Below are 24,055 nucleotides of genomic sequence, written 5' to 3' on the forward strand. Positions count from 1 at the left end.
AGGGGTAAATGTGTATATATATATATATATATATATATATATATATATATATATACACATATATATATATATATTACATATAATATATGTATTATCTATAGTCATCTTTAGCCATGAGGTGAGTTTGACTATTGTCAATATATGTATTTTATTCAATATTGTCAATATTCTGTATTTATACTTGATAATGTAAAACTACCAACATTTAAGATACTCTTAAAAATAGAAAAGATTTATAAATTATGTTAGACCCCACATCTTATAAAATTATTATGTATTGATTTCTTTTTGGTTTATAAACCATCATAGTTTGCATGTTGGATGAGTGCTTACCATCACAGGTTGGCAGTGGATGACTCCACCAGTGGTTTTTTTCACATAGCAGGGGCTCTTCATGGCTCAGTCTGTATCCTGGATCACAACTAAATGAAACAGTAGATCCAATGGAGAAATCATGACCATAGCGACGACCATGTACAGGTATGCCAGGGTCCAAGCAAGAATATGTGTTCACCGTAACACCTGGGAAATAAGGGAATAAAATCTTAAGATTGAAAAGTAAGCATTCAAGATTTGTTGAATACTATTCCTATTTCTTCCAGAAAATATCAGCAACAATTTTCACAAATAAATTAATGGTAGGGTTCATACAAAGAAAAAAAAAAAGTGGGGCCAGCAGGTGGCCTGGTGGTCGAGGCTCTGGAGCCTACCTAGTCAGGTTGAGCAAGGTTGGGACACCATGTCTTAAGGAAAAGTATTGTCATGTGATATTAGGAAGACTGTCATCAGGAGACAAAGTAGTACATTAAAGATCACTGAAAACAGTGACAAATAGCCACTTAAGCAGCTGTCTTGTTTTGTTTTACTTAGAAAAGTACTGGTGTTCATACTTTCATGTATTACAAAATGCTTATAATTTTCTTTTTGGTCTTTTACTGATTAATTGAAGAAATTCCAATATTTAGAATAGTGCCTAGAATATAGCAAGTTCAAGAAATGTTAATTACTGCTAAGATTATTATTGTGTACATAGATATGTATATATTTGTACAAAATTTGTAATGAAGTTTGATAATTGCACATCATCATTAAGTTCTTAAGTAATTAATAACCCGAGTTTCATCCTTATTGGTTGTAAATGGCAAGACAAATCGGTAAATAAATCGATGGAATTTTTATTTTTTTATTTCTTTTTTCCATAGAGTGTGTGCCCTTGCCAGAGAGACAGAAAGATAAAGTGAGAAATCACCCCCTAGGGAGGATGGTCATGCTGCAATTCATTCTTCTGTATTCTTCTCTTGGGATTTTGTGCAGGCACACGCATGTTCCCAAAGTGTTTTTCAGGCCACTGGATGGTCTGAAAACTCACACCTGGCACATATGGTGCCTGCCCAGAATCCTGATAGGCGAATGGAGGAGAAGGGATTGCAGTGGCCATCTCCCTGGGGGGATTGATTTCTCACTTTCTGTATCTCTGGGAAGTACACGTACCATATACCAAAATAAATAAATAAATAAATAAAGTCTCCATTCATTGCCACATGTACCCTGGAATGCAAAAATGCCCACAATTGAGAAACATTGATATAAGATAAAAACAAATTACCACATCTTTCCTAAACATTAAGTTTATTTATTTGTTTGTTTTCAATCAAGCTTCTGAATGGAGGGATTGGATATTGGTGAATCATTTCTCTATTACATTTTGGAAGGCTGCATACCTCAACTCAACCTAAATTGCCCTAATCAAGAAAACTGAACTTAACACACCACAGAGTGATAGCACAGGTGACCAGTACAGGTGTGCAATCCCAGTGTCCCTCCCCCTTTTTGGGAAGAGCATAAAGTAGGACAAGATCTCTCTTCCAATTGCAATAAAACAAAATAGCTATAGCCTCATACCTCTCCCTCCCTCACAGGTCTTTGCAAATAGGTCAGTGCCTAACCCAGAGCTCCCAGGGGGAGAGGGGAGAAGAACCAAGTATGAACGGGGTACAGAGAGGTTCCCTTAGCATCTGGCTACACAAGTCCACCAAATAGAAGAATGAACCGGGATCTTTTTTCAGTGATTTTGTTGCTCCAAGTGAGGTTCATTACGCAGCAATAAAGGGAAATTTGAACAATGAATACTTATTATTTTTGTATAGCCCAAAAATATAGTAATTAATGTTTCCAAAATCATGTAATTATATTAAATCAAACTTACAAAAGTATTTATTAGCTACCAACTCGAAAATAAAGCTAAACAAAATATCTCAAAATAGATGCTTAATTTTAAAGATGTAAATTGTACATTGTAACTATATTTATCAAATACATTGATTTCACTTAAATGGTGTTTTCTAAAATTTTATTTATTATTATCATAATTTTTATTTTACATTTAATCACACTAAATGGTGTTGTTTTAAATGAGAAAGTAAAATGCATCAGAGGCAGTTTTGTCTTCAACACAATTATTTATTTATTTATTTGTGTATTTATTTATTGTCACAGGGTGTGTGTGCTCACTGGAGAAAAATAGAGAGGGAAAATGAGAAATCACCACTTGGTGGGATGGCCATGTCACAACTCCTTTTCCTTCTTTCTCGTCTCAGGGACTAGGACATGCATACACACACATCCATGTGATTTTCAAGCCACCAGGTCCAGGACTCAAACCGTGATTAACCATGTGGAAGTCCAGTGCCTTAACATCATATCATCTCTTGATTCTCAATACAACACACCACAGAGTGATAGCACAGGTGACCAGTACAGGTGTGCAATCCCAGTGTCCCTCCCCCTTTTTGGGAAGAGCATAAAGTAGGACAAGATCTCTCTTCCAATTGCAATAAAACAAAATAGCTATAGCCTCATACCTCTCCCTCCCTCACAGGTCTTTGCAAATAGGTCAGTGCCTAACCCAGAGCTCCCAGGGGGAGAGGGGAGAAGAACCAAGTATGAACGGGGTACAGAGAGGTTCCCTTAGCATCTGGCTACACAAGTCCACCAAATAGAAGAATGAACCGGGATCTTTTTTCAGTGATTTTGTTGCTCCAAGTGAGGTTCATTACGCAGCAATAAAGGGAAATTTGAACAATGAATACTTATTATTTTTGTATAGCCCAAAAATATAGTAATTAATGTTTCCAAAATCATGTAATTATATTAAATCAAACTTACAAAAGTATTTATTAGCTACCAACTCGAAAATAAAGCTAAACAAAATATCTCAAAATAGATGCTTAATTTTAAAGATGTAAATTGTACATTGTAACTATATTTATCAAATACATTGATTTCACTTAAATGGTGTTTTCTAAAATTTTATTTATTATTATCATAATTTTTATTTTACATTTAATCACACTAAATGGTGTTGTTTTAAATGAGAAAGTAAAATGCATCAGAGGCAGTTTTGTCTTCAACACAATTATTTATTTATTTATTTGTGTATTTATTTATTGTCACAGGGTGTGTGTGCTCACTGGAGAAAAATAGAGAGGGAAAATGAGAAATCACCACTTGGTGGGATGGCCATGTCACAACTCCTTTTCCTTCTTTCTCGTCTCAGGGACTAGGACATGCATACACACACATCCATGTGATTTTCAAGCCACCAGGTCCAGGACTCAAACCGTGATTAACCATGTGGAAGTCCAGTGCCTTAACATCATATCATCTCTTGATTCTCAATACAACTACTTTTATCTATAGATTCCTTTTCTAAATGTAATCATTATTCTTCTAGATAACCAAGGCTATGAAAATCTCATTCATCATTGATTTTCCATCCCTTTTTTTGTAATTCCCTAGGACATATGAGAGAGAGAGAAAGAGAGAGAGAGAAGGAGAGAGAGAGAATTCCCCCAAACAAATTTGATTCTGCTGCAATTCTCTTTCCTCCAATTCTCCATCCCATCAGAATCCCAGGCACATATATCCAGCATGTTTTGCAAGCCCTGGTTGGTATTTGAACCCTGGTTGGCCATGTGGGATTCTACTTTCTCTCCACAGCTTAATTTCTGCACTATCCACTGGACCCACTTTTTCGCCTTTTTTTTTTTTTAATTTCCACAAAATATGTTTGAAATTCATTCTCACTGAAAAGCACAAGGTTATTTATTACTTCCTTTATCTCATCTAAGCCCTTCATCATTTCAGCTCTATGAAGCAAATATTAGTATCTATCCTTTCTCTCAGTATTCATTATATCTAGTCTATTCTACATAAAATTTGAGACATACATATCTCTCAGAGTAAAGGCCAGTGCATGATCCACGGTTAATTGTGTTTGTCTTCCTGATAAATGAAGTACAGTGATGCATGTCTTTTATGTTTCTTACTGTGTTATATAGATCTAGGAGTTATGAAATAAGTCTAATGAAATATTCCATGATTGACAAGCAGATAACTCAAGCATAACCAGAAGCAATGGAAATATTGCATAACTGAGAAAATGAGTATGTTCATGAGGGACCGTTATCAGTATGATTTAATAACAAATAGTCATTATTAAAACTTACAATTGGTAGATTAGCAGTATAAGGATATACTATTTTTTAATTTGTTATATGGTGTATGTACTCACCTAAGAGATAAAGAGAGACAGAGAGAGACAGAGAGAGGGAATGTGAGAACCCGTGGGGGTTGGCCATGCTGTAATCCCTTCTCCATTCTCCTCTTGAGATTTTGGGCGTGAATGCACATACGCCTGACATGTTTCACAAGCCACGTGATATAGGACTCAAACTGCCCAGTCAACAATGTGGGATCCAGCTGCCTCAACCACTATGCCACCAGCTTACTTTAGGAGTTTCTTAAATTATGGCAATAGACATAATTTTTAGAGCCTAGTGTTAGAATTATATCAAATGACATTAGCATTTTCTAATTTTATTATTATATTATAGACCTTGATTTTTTTCCATTTATTTTCTGTCAAGTGTTTTCTCCTCTCGCACCTTAGGATTTAATTCTTTTTAAAAGTAGAATTTCAAAAGATTCTGCTTATTTATTCTACATAATACAAAAATTTGAACATTTTATATTTTGGTTTTGCTAACCCCTCATATATATTGATCATATTATAATGACTGTTACTTAACTTGTACATTGTTTTAGATGTCTTCTATTTTCCCTAATTGACAAAAACTTTATATATTCATATGAAAAATATGTCTTTGAAGATGGATATCTATATCCATAGATTTGTTCTCTATTCATTTTTAATTTTCAAATTATATATAATATGTAGCTATATAAGAAGACATAGTTTTATATTTATTTCAAACAATTCAAAATAATAAGCAAGTAATTTTTCCTAGATGAGAAACTATCAAAACAGAGAAATAGATTATGTCCTTAAAGTCTACTCTGTTATTTGCTTTAATGTGTTTTGTAAACTATGCATAATGTTAGTGGCACAATTTTTGCAATTTTCCTGCTTTCGAAGGAAGATACAGTGGGGTTAAAAAGTTCCTTGGGGAAGGGATTATGATGAAAACCTGAAGTGAAAACAGTGACAGCATTCAGCATTGTAAGAAATCCTTTCCGTGGAATTTTAGTCCACTGGGGAAATAAAATTAGTTTCTCTTTTAATAGACTTGATGTCAGAAAACTGAAATTCAACCAATGTTGGGACCAGCACATAGAGTAATGGTTACATTGCCATACTCCCACATAGTCAACTGGTTTGAGTTCCAGACCTGGCAGCTTAAAATTCATGCTGGGTGCATGTGAATGCATGACCAAGATCCCAAGAAGAGAATAGAGAAGGTACTTCAGTGTGGCCATCCCCTCTGGGGTGGGGGTGGGGCTAATTTCTCACTTTGTCTCTCGGCCTCTCCAGGGAGCTTAGCCCTATAGGAAAAATCTCTCTCTAAAAAAGAAGAATAAAAATAAGAAATTTTAGCAATGCCAAATATATTTTTGAAGTTTTAATTAGCAATCTCTCGACTATGAATGATTCATTTCAAAAGGATAATATGGTGGACAAGAGTGTGGTGTGGTGGTTAAGGAAGCTGGATCCTCCATAGCCAACTACATGGTTCAAGTCTTATACCCAGTGGCTTAGAAAACACACTGGATGCCTTTGCATACTCCCAATATCCTGAAAGGAGGAAGAGATGGAGGAGATGGTATTGTGGTGTGACCATCCCCTATAGGGATGCTTTCTCACTTTCTCTTCCCTCCGTTCCTCCTATTTCTCTCCAGCAAACTCTTGTTACCTCTGGCAAAATTTAAAAAAAAAAAAAAAAGTATGGTTACCTTCACCTTTGGAAAACTTATTAAAAAAAAGTGGCAACCAAGAAGGTTGCTTGTTACTTGATAAAAAAGGATTTGTGATGTTGGAGATTATTTTACAATAGTGAGTAAACCAAAAGACTAATACATAGAAATGAGAGATGATTTTTTCTGGACTAATAGAAAGTTTTGTTTGTTTGTTTGTCTTGCTATAGGTGCATGCACTCACTGGAGAAAAACAGATGATAGAGAGAAAGAGAGAGAGAGGAAAAGTGAGAAATCACCCACCAGGGTATATCATATACAATATGACACACCTGTATACATGTGCAAGATATTTATAAATAAAAGCAAAGATGTGTTTCTGTGCAAATACTATCATCAAAAACATTTTAAGACACAGCCCCATCATGCAAAGGTTAAAGGACTGGAGTACTTTCACTCTGTGTCTTTCTATGGACAGCACACATATCCTCTGACAATAAATATAAATATAAATATATATATATATATTCAGAATTATTTTAGACTTTTTAAACAAAACTGTGAAATTTAAAGTGAGATTATTATAAACCAATTCCAACACTCTAAATTATAGCTTGTCTTAATGTAGCCTTTGAAAAATTTTATTAATCATATTTGGATATATGGTATATATTTTATATTTTAATGTTAATGTAATTTTCAATATTTCATACAAAATAATAAAATTTAATATTTTAAATAGATAATATGTGTAGATAGTGTGAGTAAATAAAATAATTGAATTTATGCAATAAATGATAAAAATGTTATTGTTTATATATATATACGTGTGTGTGCGTGTGTGTGTGTGTGTGTTTGTGTGTGTGTATGTTAAACTGACATTTACTGCCTGGTGTCTGCTTTTTAGAACTATATATAAATAATTAGTATGTAAAATTATTTTTTTTAAGTTATTTGATACTTCTGACATTTCCTTAATATTTCATAATGATATCATTTTAAAATCTACCTTAAGAGAGAGACAAAGACAGAGAGATACAGAGAGACAGGCATCCCAAACAGGGTTGTCATATTGTGATAACCAGCTGACCTGGATTGTGGGTACACACAAAAAGGTCAAGAATCCTAAGGAGGTCCAAGGATGAAACTCAGGCTCTTCCTATGTGGGTCCTGCTGCCTTATTGCTGCACCACAATCTAGCCCTCATAATGATATTAAATTTAAATTGTTGGAAATTTATTGTAGCATTATCTAATGCACACACCTTATAAACCATTAGCATTAAAAATACAATTCTCTTAGTTCTTTTAGTAATACAATGATAATACCAAATATAAGGTAAAGAGAATAAGGACATCAAAAGCTACTTTGCATTACTTACTTTCATAATGAATCTTGAAACCATTATTGGAACGACTGTTGTCTGTCGTAAATAGAAGGTATATAAAATTACTACTACTAAATAGAAACTGGGGCACTTGCGTGCCATTGTAAGATCCAAGCAAGGGAGATAGAAGATTTGGCCCATCATGAACTTCCAGAACATCATAATTCAGTTCGGTCTGAAATCTAAGATTAAAGACACATGAAAATATATTCATTAGAAAAACACTATATGATAAAATCATGCTTTATATTGTTATTTAAGCTACTATGTAAAATTTTTACTATTTTTATATAATTTTCTTTAGCTTATCTAATACCTACCACACCTGTTAATATTTCATCATTTGCAAATATCAGTTATAAACTGTTATTCTTATGGAATATTATCATTAAGCTAATATTTTGAACCTGACATCTACTTTATATAATTGTTTTACAAATTCATTTTGACTATTACAGATTTTATATAGTTCCTATTTCAAAAGTATTTTATTAAGTCCTTTGATTATCCTGCACATAGCTTCTATTGTGCCCATTTTGCAGGTAAGAAAACAGAGGGCTTCAAACCTAAATCATTTAACATCATCTTTAATAATAGAGGTAGGTCTCCCAACCAAGTCTCCATGACCCTAACCACTGTGCTATGCAGGCTGGTTTTATTGATAGATTTCTGGTTGTTCTGTTGCTGGTTTCATTTTCTTAAAGATACAATTATTTTATAAACCGTAATCACAGGAAAGCAACTTTAAACATTCATAACATATAGTACATTAATAAAATAGCATTCTATTTTCTTTTTTTATACTTTAAAATTAGAGCACATTTGAATCTGGATCAGAGATCTTAGCCATGGAAAAACTTCATGTAGACTCATGGAACACTGATGATCTTATCCTCTTGCCCATGAGCCCAGGAAATTCTTTTCCTATTTTCATCAAGTTTTCAACTTTTAGTTTCAAATTAAATATGTCAACAAAAAGACCTCCACTGACTTCAGTGTGGGTTAGCTATTCTATGATATAACCAGAATTTATTTGCTTTTTTGACAACTAAATCACAGTTGTGTTTACCTTTTTGACAATTGTCCCTTCAGCATCCGTAAGCTTCACAATGTCAGGTATTGGATGTTTCTGTCAGTGCTTTACATATAACTGATACTCAATATTTATTGCATAAATAAAAATGTAAAAGATTAATGTGTTTTAGAGACAAAGATGTCTTTCTTCCATCTGTGGTAGTTACCAGCTTTACAAAAAAGTGTCCAATATAATTGGTTGCTTCAGTGTTAATCATTATTTTTACCCATTTAAAATGCATCTTCCAGGACCAGCAGTTAGCATAATGGCTATGTCGTTGGACTCCCATGTAGTCGACCACGGTTCGAGTCCCAGACCCGGGGGCTTAAACTCATGGTGGGCAACGTGTGCGTGCATGCCCAAGATCCAGAGGAGAATGGAAGAGAAGGAATTGTGGCATGCCCATCCCCCCGGGGGATGACTTCTCACTTTCTGTCTCTCTGTCTCTCTCTTTCTTTCTCACGAGTGCATGCACCCTATAGCAAAAACCTCTCAAAAAATAATAAAAAAATAAAATAAAATAAAATAAAATAAAATGCATCTTCCAATACATTTATCCTACTGTATTTCTCTAGGTAACTCTAGTACACTTAAAAAAAATTATTTTCTGTTTGAACTGTCTACTAATTTTCAGAGAATCACTTTAAAATCATATTCACTAGTTTTCAGCATATGATACAATTTTAAGCCATGTTTTATCCAACAAAAAAACAAAACAAATAAAATGCAACGTAGTCAAAACAAATGACTAGAACCAATTAAATTTTTTTAAATTATAAACTATTTAATTATATCATATAAGTCTCTGATGTGATTATGCACATGCATATGAGTAGTCAAAATTAAGTGTGGAATATAATTTAAGAAGTACAAGTGAAATATTTTCTTAATTTGTACCCCTGCTATGTCCTATTAAGCATACACTCAGTAAAGCATAAGAATTTTATAATTTTATATTGCTTATGATTTTGTAACCTACATTTGTCTACACAAATTTTTCAATATTATTGCTGTCTGTAAATCTTATAAAAATGTATCATTTTTATATAAACTTTTTGAAATTTTCCCACATAATATAGGAGAGGAAAGATAAAGGAACACACCAAGTTGTTTTTCGTTTTTTCTCTCAAGCCAGGTGCTCTCACCAGAGAGATAAGAAAAGACAGAAAGAGGGAAAGTGAGAATTTATCCCCCAGAAAGGATGACTGTGCCACAACAATTCCATCTCTGTCATTCTCCTCTTGGGATTTTGGGCATTCACACACACATATCCAGTGTGACTTTCAAGCCAGTTGGTTCTGGACTCAAAATGTGGTAGGTCATTTTAGAGTCCAGCACCTTATCCATTATGCCACCTGCTGGCCCCCACCTTAAATTCTTTAAATAAATGCTCAGGAAGTTAGGCATTGTGAATCTATTGGGTCATCAGAAAAGTCATGATGCATTTTTTGCATAGGAAAAGATAGAAAAACACATGACTTTTGAGATGACCCCATATTATTTTATTGCTTGTCATTAGTCAATGAGAGTACTAATTTGAGTTCCACTTTGATAGCTAGTCAACTGACAATGACCAAGTTAAAATGCACAGAACAGTCAGAGATAACTTTGGATTAAAATACAAAAAGACTTAATTCTTAATAAAACAGCGACATTAACTGGTATTATTGAGAATATTGTTTAGTTGCACTGAGTCTTTAAAAAGAAAATCATTTGAGAATATTGTTTAGTTGCACTGAATCTTTAAAAAGAAAATCATCGTAGTTTATGATAAAAAGGAAATGACATAGAGTTACATAATAAATTGAATTTCTTTCATTCTGTGTTTTGAGATAGTCAAATTACCCACAAATTGCCTCAACCTAATGTTTGTTTATTACATCAAATTTATTGTTGGGCCAGTCTGTGGCATGGTATTTAAGGCAGCTGGATTCCACATGGCCAACTACATGCTCAAGTCCCAGACTGGCAGCGTGGGAAAAATGCCAAACATGAGCGTAAGTCCAAAGTCCTATAAAGAGGGAGAAATGGAGAGGAAGGAATTGCACTGTGACCAATGATGTATATATATATATACCATATGGAAAACTAGATGACATTAAAACTTTATTTTGATTTCATTTTATTCCATAATTGTTATCTTTAAATACATTCCTGGTATACCGAATCCCACTCTGACCAAATTGAAATAGTCTTCATTAATTTAAAAATTTGAGGAGACTGGTACTGATAACTTATGGTCAGAGAACTCAGAAATGGAAATGGAGAGAACTCAGAAAGGGAAATGGAATAAAAAGACATGTTGGGATTATTGAAATTAATATAAATTCTTCATAAGTTAGGAGCTGCCAAACACTGAGAAAATTTAGGAAATGTCGGAAGAAACAAAAACAGAAATCCCCTGAAGATCTAAGAATAAGACTCACTAAATGTCTGAATATTTTAAGAATATATAAATAACTTTTAAAAATATACAAATGTTGGCATTATTATTACTTTGTTTTGTATTTACAGGAAATTACATTCCTTAAAATTTCACTGGTCTGAACTTATTGAGACAATATCAAATAAACAATAATGACTGATATATCTTTAAATAAATATTTTTAGTTTTTTTTCCTGTAGTCTAATTTTAATCAATAACTGCATTTGAGAATGTAGGGGGAAAAAATGCAAGTAGTCACATTTTTATTATCTGATTTTTCAGACTTTCCCTTTCCATCAAGTTAATTCTAGTTACTCAGCACAGTGGAAAACAAGTGACATAAGTCTATAATAAATACAGTTCATTACTTGGATCCATCATCTACGAAAACATTTTCAGAAAGATAGGAACTATTAAAGAATTGGCAAGTAGTGTCCGTACAAAATGTTGACTGGAAACCAGATGGAATAAGATTTTTTCCAAGAATCTAGTAAGTGTTAGAAATGTCATAAATGATATCCTGTTTCTTAAAACAATCTTTAGAGAAAAATGAAGCAATAAGACATTATAAGACCACTCAATAAGGAAGTGGTAGACATACTCATGTCCAATTTGAAAGTGACTATTTTTCTGGAACCAGCAAATAGCATAATGGTTACATCTCTGGACTCCCATGTAGTCAACACAGTTAGAATCCCGGACCCATGGGCTTAAACTCATGTTGAGCACATGTGCGTGAATACCCAAAAATCCCAAGAGGAGAGTGGAAGAGAAGGGATCTTAGAGTGGCCATCCCCCCGGGAGGTGATTTTTTGCTTTCCATCTCTCTTTGTCTCTCCTGTGAATGCACACATCCCATAGCAAAAATCTCCCTTAAAAAGGAAAAGAAAGAAAGAAAGAGAAACAAAGAAAGAGATTGTTTTCTACCTCAAACCTAGTAGATAAAACTTTTTTTTTTTTTTAACAAGATTGGAATATACTTTGCCACTGAGTTACTGGTAACCATGCCATTAAAGATATAGATTATCTTAAAGAACCCAGTTTTCTAACACCTGAAATATAGAGAGCACTCAAGTAAAACATCACAACTTAAAGGGTTTTAAGAAAGAAAGAAGAAATGAAAATAAATAAATAAATATTTATCCTTTAAATAGCTTTAATTCAAGAATCTTCATATCCCAGAGAAGAGCAAATTGGGAGCCCAAGTTCCAAAAGAAATGTTTTAGTTTAGAATATTTAAAGGGATTTGGAATTTTATACAACTAATATATTTTAAAAGTATAGTTCAAAAGAAATACAGTGATATGTTCTATTTATTCTAAAATATGAAAAATATCACTGATAAATTCTTCAAGTGTTCTCTTGGTTCTTCCAGTGTTTGGACTAATTGACATAGCAATCGTTGTGAAAATGACTGAATTGAGGAGGTGAACAATTTACTTGGGTGGGTAATTTAGGGATTAAGAAACAAGGCATAGTTGGCAAGTCCTATTTGTTGATGTTCAAGGGGAGAAGACAAAATATTTGGACTGTGGAATCATTTCTCAGGTCTGTTCTGGTTCATTCACAGGACTGGTTATTGTTACTCTGTACAAACTCTAGCAAAAGAACTTTTCAAATCGACTTTCTTGTTTTACTCTGATTTAAGATCTGTGTCTTAGTGAAAAGATAAGACAATAAAAAAGTGACTGAGTAAAATGTGCTAAACAACCATATTATAGCAAAAAAAATAACTTTTTGTCTGTTTAATGCTATGCCTTACAAAAACAACTGGAGAGATTTCACTAGGAAGGTAAATTTAGGATGGTCTGATTTCAAATATAAGCTGTATGGTGTCCATCTAATAGTGTCAAAACAACCTAGGAAAACAGTAAAGAGGCCCATCCATGTTTGCCTGTTGGGAAGGATAGAAGACACATGTTAAGAGTTTCCAACAGAAAAAAATAGTGCCTTCAAAAAAAAGTTCATGATTAAAAATCCAAGTGTGGATACTCTGAATTGCAAGCATTACTTTGAAATCAAACTGTTTCTCAAGTGGGCAACTCTTAAGTACTCTAAGTAGCCTACTTTGGGCTAAAAGATACCAGATGTTTATTTATTTAATGATGATTAATGACTCTTTTTTGCAAAACAGGGGTTGTTTTTAAATATAATGATATGTTTTGTGTTCATAAAGCTTTCAAATAAGCTTTTTTTTTTTTTTTGGAGAGGTTTTTGCTGTAGGGCACGTGCGCTCGCCAGACAGAGAGAGACAGAGAGACAGAAAGCGAGAAATCACCCCCCAGGGGGTTGGCCACGCCACAATCCCTTCTCCTCCATACTCCTCTCAGGATTTTGGGCATGCACGCACATGCGCCCAGCATGAGTTTTAAGCCACCGGGTCTGGGATGCGAACCGCAGTTGACTACGTGGGAGTCCAGCGACATAGCCATTACGCTAACTGCTGGTCCCTAAGCTTTATATTTATTTTCCAATACTATTATTTTAGGCAATATAGTATTTTAAAATTGAATATAGGAAAATACTAAGAAAATGTTATTTTAAAAGTTTAGTACAATTTCAGTCAGTTGGAAGATGGGGGAAATGGTGAATTCTTCATATGAGACCACTGCTCTCAGAGACTGATTTCTATGTGTGTGTGTGTGTGTGTGTGTGTGTGTGTATCGCACAAGGAAACAAACAATTAAATAGATCTGCATAATAAAGTAATGGGCATTTTGAGACTTACCTTGCCATTAACTGGAGAGGGACATGAGGGAATGAGAAATGAAGATCCTAGACACTAGATGTGGAAGACATTAAAGATGGAAAAGGATCTGAGGTAAGAGAGGAGACTGAAGAGATACAAGAGGTCTTCAAAACATTCATTTTAATAATGAGTATTATTGAGCTAGCCAGTGACATAGCAATTAAGGCAACTGGATCTCACATGGCTGATTGTGTGGTTCAAGTGCTGGACTTGGTGGCCTGAAAAACATTCCAGGCACATGTGCTTGCCCAGAATCCTGAGAAGAGAGTGGAAGACAAGGGATTGTGGCATGGGTATCCCCTACCCCCAGGGGGTGCTTTCCTTCTCTCTCTCTCCCTCTCTCTGACAAGCTCATGTGTCCTATACCAAATTTTTAAAAAATATATTATAAATAATCTATACATGAATTTAAAATATTTTTACCCCAAAATAAACTTGTACTTTAATTAAATTTTTCTATAAACTTTATAAAGCACCCTCATACATGCAATTATTACTGTGATAGAGATTGTCATATAGATTTCATACAGTGAAAGTTCATCCAATCTTATTCTAGACCATGCAGTAATCCACTGTTACTTATACTACAGTTATTGTGAGAATGAAGGAAAGTGACACAAGTGAGGACCAGAGTTATACTGAGAAAGGGCAGCAGCCTATCTTTCATAAGTGGGATAATTCTGGGAGTAGGCTTCAAAGTCAGAAGTGAACAAAAGCACTCCGATGAATTCTCTGAAAATTTAAGGAGGGACTAGATCTAGATCTCCCTCTGAATGTGGTATAGATAGAGCACAAGACTCTTTATTTGGATATTGAAGAATAATGACTCGCAAGAACTCTCTGGGTGGCAGATGCTATGAACTACACAAAAGTTAAAATAATAAAATGTGAAAATAACAAATTTTTAATTAACTACGCATCATAACTTCCAATACAAAACAATGTTAAATCCCAAAGAAGAATTTTTAAAATTTTTTTTGAGAGAGATTATTGCTATAGGACACATGCACTCACAGAAGAGACAGAGATGGAGAGAGAGAAAGTGAGAAATCATCTTGCAGGGGGAGCAGCCATGCCACAATCCCATCTCCTCCATTCTCCTCTCAGAATTTTGGGTACACCTGTACACGCACCCAGCATGAGTTTCAAGTCACTGGGTCCAGGATTCAAAAGGCGATCAGCCATATGGGAATCCAACACCTTAACCTCCATGTCATATCCTAATCACCTAAAGAGGAAATATTAAAATCATAAAATATACACTTTCATTTAAAATATGAGATTAATTATGATAAACAAATATGTTTATCCTTCAACTATTATGTTCTAAATTTAACAAGTTAAAAATATGATCTGGGGCCAGCAGGTGACATAATGATTACATCATGGGACTAACACATAGTCGATTGCAGTTTGAGTCCTGAATCTGTCAGCTTATACCTAACACACCAGGCACACATGTGTGCGTGCCCAAAATCCAAAGAAAATAATAGAGGAGAAGAGATTGTGGCATGCCATCCCACCCTGAGTGGGGGAAATGTGTGATTTCTTGCCTTCTGTCTCTGTCTCTCTGGAGAGTGCACACACCTATAGCAAAAATCGCTCTTAAAAAAATAAAAGGTCTAAATATCTGTCATATGATCCAAAATCAATGTGATTATTTTTTTTAATTTTCTACTACAGATCACTTGCACTCACCAGTGAAACAGAAATGGAGTCAGAGATAAAAAGTGAGAAAGCACCACCCCACCTCAGGATAATGACCATACTTAATCGTTTCTCCTCCATTCTGCTTTTGGGATTTGGGGCATATAGGAACATGTGCCTGGTGTGTTTTTCAAACCACTATGTTTGGGACACAAATCACATATTCAGGATCCAGACACCTTAACCACCACACTATTGGCTGGCTCAAAAATCAGTATAATTTTTTTTAAGTATTCAATGATAAAATCAGTATCATGCTATACTGTACATTCCAAACGAAATAGAATTTTGTGTAGTAAAGGTTGATTAAATTGGATTCCATGCTCATGGAATAATAATACTTGAAGAAGTTTCGATGATGAACAAATAATACCTTTTTTAAGCTTTCTAAAACTGATAGGGCAACACACACCATGCCAACCACTGAATAGATGATATGGTTTTAACATTAAAAAAATTGCCAAATTATTCTTAGTAAAGCCTTTAAAAATGTGTACATCATTTTTATGGGCTTTATTGAGGACCCACCCCATTTATATGATAAAATCCTGGTACCTCATAATGTGCCTGTATTTGGGGAAAGGGTCTTTTATGATGTAAATAAGGTAGAATGAGATCATATGGGTGAACCCTAATCCAATATAAGAGGAGATTAAGATGCAGACACAAACACACAGAGAAACCATGCAAAGATAGATGGAGAAGACAGCCATCTACAAACCAAGAGAAACCAGAGGAAACAGCACTGAAAATATCTTTTTTTTTTTTTTTCGAGAGGTTTTTGCTACAGGGGGTGTGTGCTTGCCAGAAAGACAGAAAGAGACAGAGAGACAGAAAGCGAGAAATCACTCCCCAATAGGATGGCCATGCCACAATCCCTTCTCCTCCATTCTCCTCTCAGAATCATGGGCATGCACACGCATGTGCCCAGCATGAGTTTAAGCTGCTGGGTCCAGGACTCAAACTGTGTTCAACTACTTGGGAGTCCAGCGACATAGCCATTACTCTAACTGCTGGTCCCTCAACACTGAAAGTATCTTGATCTTGGACCTCTAGACTCCAAAACTAGGAGAAAATAAATTTCTGTTGTCTAAACCATACAATCTGTGGAACTTGGTTTTGGCAGCCCTCACAAATGATATAGTCATAATGATGTAGTGTAGGTCACACTAAGTTAAGATAATACCATATGAAATACTTTTACCATTTGAATTAGAATTCATTTTCTTCTATGCAAATGTTAACACTAACATGGATAGATTAACTCAATGAAGAACTTTTTGAGTGAGGAAAGAATCATGTCAGGTTTTTAAAATTCAATCATCAGGACATAATCAAGATAGTCTGCTGTATTTATGTGTTTGTCATATGGATCCAAATGCTTAAAGAATGCTTCGTTTGTTTTTATAAGAAAGGTGTTGGGAGATGAGAGGAGTCAACAGTATAATTGTGAAATTATATAGATACACATACATGTTATTTAATGACAATTCATATTCATATTCTCTGACATATTCAGAGAAATGTCTCATTAGGCAGTTTTACTATTGGGTAAACATCATGAAGTGTACCAACACAAACTTATGTGATATAACCTACTATTCACCTAGGCTTATAATGCACAGTTATTGTTCCAAGACTATTAAACTACACAGCATATTAGTATGCTGAATATTTTAGGGAACTGTAATAGAGTGGGAAGCATTTGTGCATTTAAACATTTCAAAACATAGAATAGGTATAGTAAAATACATTATCAATGGTTAAAAATGACTTTTTTTTTTCTTTTTTTTTTTGAGAGGTTTTTGCTATAGGGCGTGTGCACTCACCAGAAAGACAGAGAAACAGAGACAGAAAGTGAGAAATCGCCCTCTCCCGGGGAGGGGTGGGTAGCCATGCTGCAATCCCTTCTCTTCCATTCTCCTCTTGGGATCTTGGGTACGTACATACACACATGCGCCCAAGGTGAGTTTAAGCCACCGGGTCCAGGACTTGACCCGCCATCAACTACATGGAAGTCCAGCGACATAGCCATTATGCTAACTGCTGGTCCCTAAAAATGCACATTTGTATAGGCACTTACTATGAACAGAGTTTGCAGGACTGAAAATATCTCCAGGTGAGTCACTGAGTGAGTGTTAAATGAGTGAAGACCTAGGATATATGGCATACTCCTGTAGACTTTATAAACACTGTACACTTAAGCTACATACACTAAATTGATATAAGATAGTGTCTTTCTTTCATAATAAATTAACCTTACTCTTTTTACTTTAAAAAACTTCTAAAATATTTTTTAAGTTTTCGGCTTTTTTTGTAACATTTACCTTAAAATACTCATTAAATAGCTGCACAAAAATATTTTCCTCCTTTATATCCTTTTTTTATAAGTATTTTTTATATTTCTATTTATTTATTTTTTTAAATTTTTGTTAAAAACTAAGTCACAAGCACATACGTAAGTCTAAGCTTACACAAGGTCAGGATCATCAACATTACTGTCTTCCACCTCTACTCTTAACCCGCACTGGACGATCTTTAGAGGCAATAATCTGCCTGGAGCTGACATCTCTTATAACAATAATTTCGGGTATACTCTCCGAAGTATCTGCCTAGACTCTGAGGTGTGTTTTTGTTTGTTTGTTTGTTTGTTTTTAATTAATTATTTTTTTATGATAGACTTGCCTGTAAGCAGATATTGTGCCATGGGCATTCCTCTCTATTACTGAAAACCATTCGCTATCGGGGTTCATGTTAAAGAGCTTATTGACATCTACAAATCTTCCGCTAAATAATTCACTAAAACTTTGGAGAGGGTTCTTCATTTTCTTCTCCTGCAGTTTCCTTGTATCTTGTTTCTTCTCCAGCTACGCCTTCCTGTTCCAGTTGCAACATCTACTCATAAGTCAGTTCTGCAGGAGCCATATCTGGGAGCTCTTCAGCACTATAGTCATCTACACCCAGGTAAAAGTTCTTTGTCATCTTGTTGGTTTTTAAAATCACTTCACCTTGGCAAATACTTTGAAGTCATGGGCTAACCTCTGCAGTATATTTTTCCAGAGTCCTTTATACATTCCTTGGTAACATCATTTGAAGCCCAAGCAAGATGCAGGTATTGATGTGATTCTCCAAAAATTATATAAGTGTCTTCCTCAGTTGCAGGAATAGCCTGGATGAAGTTCCTCCTCCTGTAGTAGGCCTTAAAATACGCTATAACAATTTGATCCTTTGATTGGGTTGGAGAATTATTGTGGTATTTGGAAGGAGAAACATATTTTGATATTGAGCTGAATATCACCAATGATAGAGGATGTGTGTATTACCAATTACAAGGCAAATCTTGAAGAGTATGTTAATTCTCCAAACAGTACTTCTCCATTTCACTGGTATATTACTTCAGAAGAGCATCTAGGAATAGAAATTATATCATCTATGACCTCTTATTGCTCCTGTGGTACATTGGACCTGTGTGCTTATTTATATGCTTTAAGCCCTTAATAAGATAAGGCCAGATCACAAAGTGCTTCAACTTGCAGCCTACAATATTGCCCCCAAGTAATACTGTTATCTTATAGGTTAAAATCTTAAAACCTGGCATTGAGCTGGCTTCCTTATGGATGAAAATCCTTTTATGTATCAAGTTTCCAGGATAGAAAGTTCTCATGCATACTGGAGATATGCTCTTGGCGAGTGATTTTCCTCCAGATTCAGCTTATCTCAGGTTTCCAAAATTCAACTGACTTCTCATAAACACTTGCAGATAACAATTTATTCTCACATTATATAATGAATAATGATTCTTGAATTGTTTAATCCACTCACAGATAGTAATGAATTCAAACTGTAGATGGGTTTATGATTTCCTTTCAACATTGCAACAAACTTTTTAGTTTGTCCACAACTGCCATGGTGCTGAGAGGGACAGGCTTCTGTGTCTGCTTCAATCCAGGTCATTAGAAATTTACACATATTTGATATATACCTTTCTCAAACATTTGTTAATGTTACTGCCTTCAGTTAAGCAGATCCTTTAATAGTGCCCATCAATTTGTTCTTGTTCTTCAAGAGCATAGTATGGTGGAATGGAACACATCTGACTGGCAAGCAATAATCAAAACTTATTTTTTTACCCTTCTAGTCCTTAATCACTTATCATTTTGTTTCTATATCAATAACTTAACTTCACTTTTTACTGTCAACATTAGCAGTAGATTTTGTATGTTTAGGGGTGATGATGAACAAAGAAACGTAAAAGCAAATCAAGCATGAAAGAAAATGATGCAATCAAGAGGCATAATAAACACAAGGGATATGAAGTTGCTGCGGTCACAACACAACATATTTTTTTACAACAATTTTTTTTGTAAGTAGGAGTACACTCTGTAGACAAAAATATAGTATGCAAATACCAAACCAGTTACACAGTGGTTTATTATCATTATTTTCAAGTATTATATACTATACATAGCTGTGTATGTTATGCGTTAATACAACTAGCATCACAACTTTGTTTCTACCAGCATTACCATAAACACATGAGTAACTCACTGTGTGACAGCATTTTGATAGTCACAGCCTCCCTAAGCTGCAGTAATTTTCCAGTCCCACTATCTTACAGGACCATCATTGCATATGCAGTCCATGGTTGACTGAAACATCATTATGCAGGGCATGACAGCAATTCAGTTTTGATTCATGAATAGTGATCCAGCCATAGACCAGAAGCTTTGTTCTTTTAACTTTTCAAATATTCAGTATTACTGTCTTTGATAAAATAGATTATTTGATCAGTAATACTAATTTTCCTAGCAGAAAAAAAAGGTCAATTGTCCAATTATTAATATACACTGACTTGACACAACAACTTTTCAGAAAGACTTTTAAGTGTTAGGTATATGCATGGTATGGGTAAGTGTCTTAGGCTTGAATACAGCATCAATTTTGAATGTGTATAGCAACTTTGTCTGCTAAAACCTAGCAGAGCAGAATTCACAGACCCTTCAAAATATAGGACACGTAAACTCATTAAGTTAAAGGTCACCTGTTTATATCTCAGTAGTGTGCATATATATAAAGCAAAAAGGTCGATCTTGCATATTTCAGTAGTACTGAAACAACATTAAACAAATAGAAAACTAACTTGAGAACAGGATAAAAGGTTAAAGAGGGCAAACGGTCTGAAGCATGAAAGACACAACTGATGATTATAATAAAATTATGCATTGATTTGGCAAATGAAATAAAGGATATCAACTACTTTTAGATCATCTACTTTTTAAAAGATAGTGAAAATATTTGCAGAGACCTTTCAAATGTAATTTTGATAGAGTGTCCAGGTTCAGCTTCAATCACCCACTCACAATTCAAGGAGTCTTTATAGTATCCTGGCCATCCTGGTGAGAGAATCACTCCACTAGGAGCTGAAAAATGGCCACCACATGGAGCTGAAAAATAAAATCAGAGAACAAGTAAAAATAAAATCTTTAGAATAAGTTACAAAAATTAATATTCGTATTAACTATAGTTTTTAAATTGATTTGTACTTAAGATAGTTAATACTATTACAAAAGTAAAGGTACATGTAGGCAATTATTTCTGTTACTAAATAATTATTTTCCTTTAAAAAGACAATTTCCTTTTTAAAATATGACATAGCAGGACCAGCAGTTGGCATAGTGTTGCTGAACTCTCACATGGCTGACCGCAGTTTGAGTCCTGGACCCAATGGCTTGAATATCATGCCAGGTGCATGTGTGTGCATGACCCCAAGATCTTAGGTGGAGAATGGAGAAGAAGGGATTGCAGCATGGTCATCTCTCTGGGGGTTTCCCGCTCACTATGTCTGTATCTCTCTCTCTCTCCACTGAGCACATACACTCTAAGGCAAAAAACCTCTAAAAAAAAAGACAGCTACTCTTAGCATGTCATATAATAAATTGAACATTCTCAAGTGTCCAAATAATATCCCTTAAATACATTCTTTTTTCCATCATCTTCTTCAACTTCAAAGCTTAAAAAAAAAGTTGTTAGTTTTTGTTTTTCCCTCTCTTTTGTTTTCAATGTATATTATTAAATCATCCTACACACTGTTTAATACTTTAAGCCTCCTTTTTCCAGAGTCCTTACTTAAATTTAGGCTTTTATTTACTCAGTATCTTACCTTTTCTCATCTGCTAATTTGTCTTCTTCAGTTCATGTGTCAGAATAAAGTTCTTCAAAATTATAGTTTCATCATACCGTTTGTCAGACGAGTACTGTACCCGCTTACCTACATTTCACTTTGCACAGTTCTAGTTACCCATGGTCGACTGTGCTTCAAAAACTATGGTACAATTAAATATTTCAAGAGAGCAAAATCAAATTCACAATGCTATTTTTACAGCATTTAAGTAAACTGAATTTAATCTGATACAAAGAATTTTAGAAATCCATGCATAATTTTTTCATAACAGACACATTCCCCTGACCTTTTGACAACCCCTTATAGTGTTATAATTATTTTATTTTATTATGAAATATTGCTAACCTCTTTGACTAATTCACAAATTCAACTTTATCATAAGTATGAATGTATAAGAAAAAACACAGCATATATAGAGTTTGATAATATTTACAGTTTATGATATGCTCTGGGAGTCTTGGAACATATGCCCGGGGAGGGCAATATATTTCCATTCCTAAATCTTTATTTTGGTCTCTTTTTAGCATAAAATTCAAATCCTAGGTTTATCACTTTAAATATTTTCCTTAAACTCACAGATGACTGAAACCATAATGATAACACTGTAGTTCCAGAAAGTACTAATTAGGTATTTTTGAGTAAGTATTTCATTTTGGAGATGAGTAAACCAAGTAGCAGATAGAGAAATTTGCCAAAATTCGTAAGACTTGAAAGTCTCAAAAGTACTTTCAAGTCAACTTCTGTAAGACATTTTTCCTGTATTGGTAAACAAAGTCACTACATATCTAGTTATGTAAACCAGAAGCCTCGAAGTACTCATTTATTACATTTGCATTTTTTTTACCATTTACTCCCATGCCCAACTCATCCTCAAGCTTACTCTCATCAACAAACTTCTCTAGTTTGGTGGCCATCATATTACTTTAAATGAACCTAATTTCATCCCTAGGAATTATTTTGAAGAATTGTTTAATTTTATTTATTTTTATTTTTATTATTTATTATTTATTTTGCTATAGGGCATGTGTATTAACCAGAGAGAGACTGAAAGAAAGGAAGAGTAGGAAAGAGAGAAAGCAAGCCTCCAGCTCTGAGACGTCAGTTGCGACTGGCTATGTGGGTATCCAGCGCCTTAACCATCATGCCATCTGTTGGCCCTTTTTAGTGATTTATTTTTTTAAATCCACAAATCTTACCATAGCCTTCAATGATTTATTTTTGTGTTAAGCAATAAGGTCCTGCCATGATCTCTAGTACAGGTTCAGAACTATTCCCTTTTACTCTGCAGCCCACCTACATTAGCCTACCTACTTTCAAGAGGTATGCAAACAGGAAAAAAATGCAGAATATTTGAGATATTGAAAATTATTAAGAAAGAAAAATGATTAAAAGTATATTAGATCAGTTTTCAATTCATCAGAGTCCTAATGATTATTCTTATTTTTTTAATATTTCCATTTAAACTTGCTCCCATGTGTATGTTATTATTATTGTTATTGTTATTGTTATTATTATTAAGCTTTTTTAAAATTTTGTCTTTACCTTAGAGAAATTCTAAAACCTGTTTCTGAGACAATTTTTACTCTTTTTCATTCTTCAGGTAACTTGAACTAATCCAAACAAAATAGCAAATATTTATAAACTGGTCTAGGAATCAAGCATTCTATAAATTATCGACGTGAGTAAGATATAATTTCTATGTAGAACTGACAAATGTTGTTATTTGCATGAGGTAGAACTTTAGCAAAAATAAATAAATTTCCTTTCTTAGTAGAATTTAATTTTGTTTCCTAAAAAGCTTTCAAAGGAGGCCATTTTCTTGAGGACTATTTATTCTTCCTAGTTATGATGACTCATAATTAGGTTTCCTGTAGGGTTATTATGTTTTTAAAAGTAAAGTTATGTGCATAATAGTCACTTAAATTGTAATATTTTAAAATACAGAGCTAAATATTTCAGTAGGAATATGGAGCATTTCTGATAGCTATCCTTATGTTATCAACTCATACTGTTTTAGGAAAGTATTTCTGCATTCAGTCTAATCGTTATTAAAAGAGCTAATTAGTCATGAAGTTAACAACTGAGAAATGGACCACAAAAGAATAATAGTAAAGTATTGAGAGGCATTTTAACTCTCAGGCATTTATAGTCAGCTTAAAAAATAAGGAGGGAGAGTAAGGAAGGGATTGTAAAGTGGAATAATAGCATAAAGATGTGGTTACTGCCTGTTTTCTGGAAGGGTTTTCCTGAATGGTTACCCTGCTAAAAAGTGAATCTTCTCTTCTACTTAATAAAATTCTCAGGTAGCTTCTTTTCCC

At 34.1% G+C, this 24,055-nt stretch overlaps 1 protein-coding gene across 1 annotated transcript in view; it reads right to left on the reverse strand.

Annotated features, from left to right (window-relative positions):
* Nucleotides 1-24,055, reverse strand: part of CSMD3 (CUB and Sushi multiple domains 3) — a gene marked incomplete at its 3' end in the record, with an annotated part of 1,277,483 nt that overhangs the window by 399,348 nt on the left and 854,080 nt on the right. The window contains exons 17-19 of the mRNA XM_027771421.1: nt 20,862-21,000; nt 7,595-7,782; nt 334-522 (exon numbers count right to left, since the gene is read on the reverse strand). Of these exons, the coding sequence (XP_027627222.1) occupies nt 334-522; nt 7,595-7,782; nt 20,862-21,000 (516 nt within the window). The remainder of the gene's footprint in view (nt 1-333; nt 523-7,594; nt 7,783-20,861; nt 21,001-24,055) is intronic.

Source organism: Tupaia chinensis, unplaced genomic scaffold (genome assembly GCF_000334495.1).
Source record: "Tupaia chinensis unplaced genomic scaffold, TupChi_1.0 Scaffold000032_1, whole genome shotgun sequence".
Classification (NCBI taxonomy): Eukaryota; Metazoa; Chordata; class Mammalia; order Scandentia; family Tupaiidae; genus Tupaia; species Tupaia belangeri.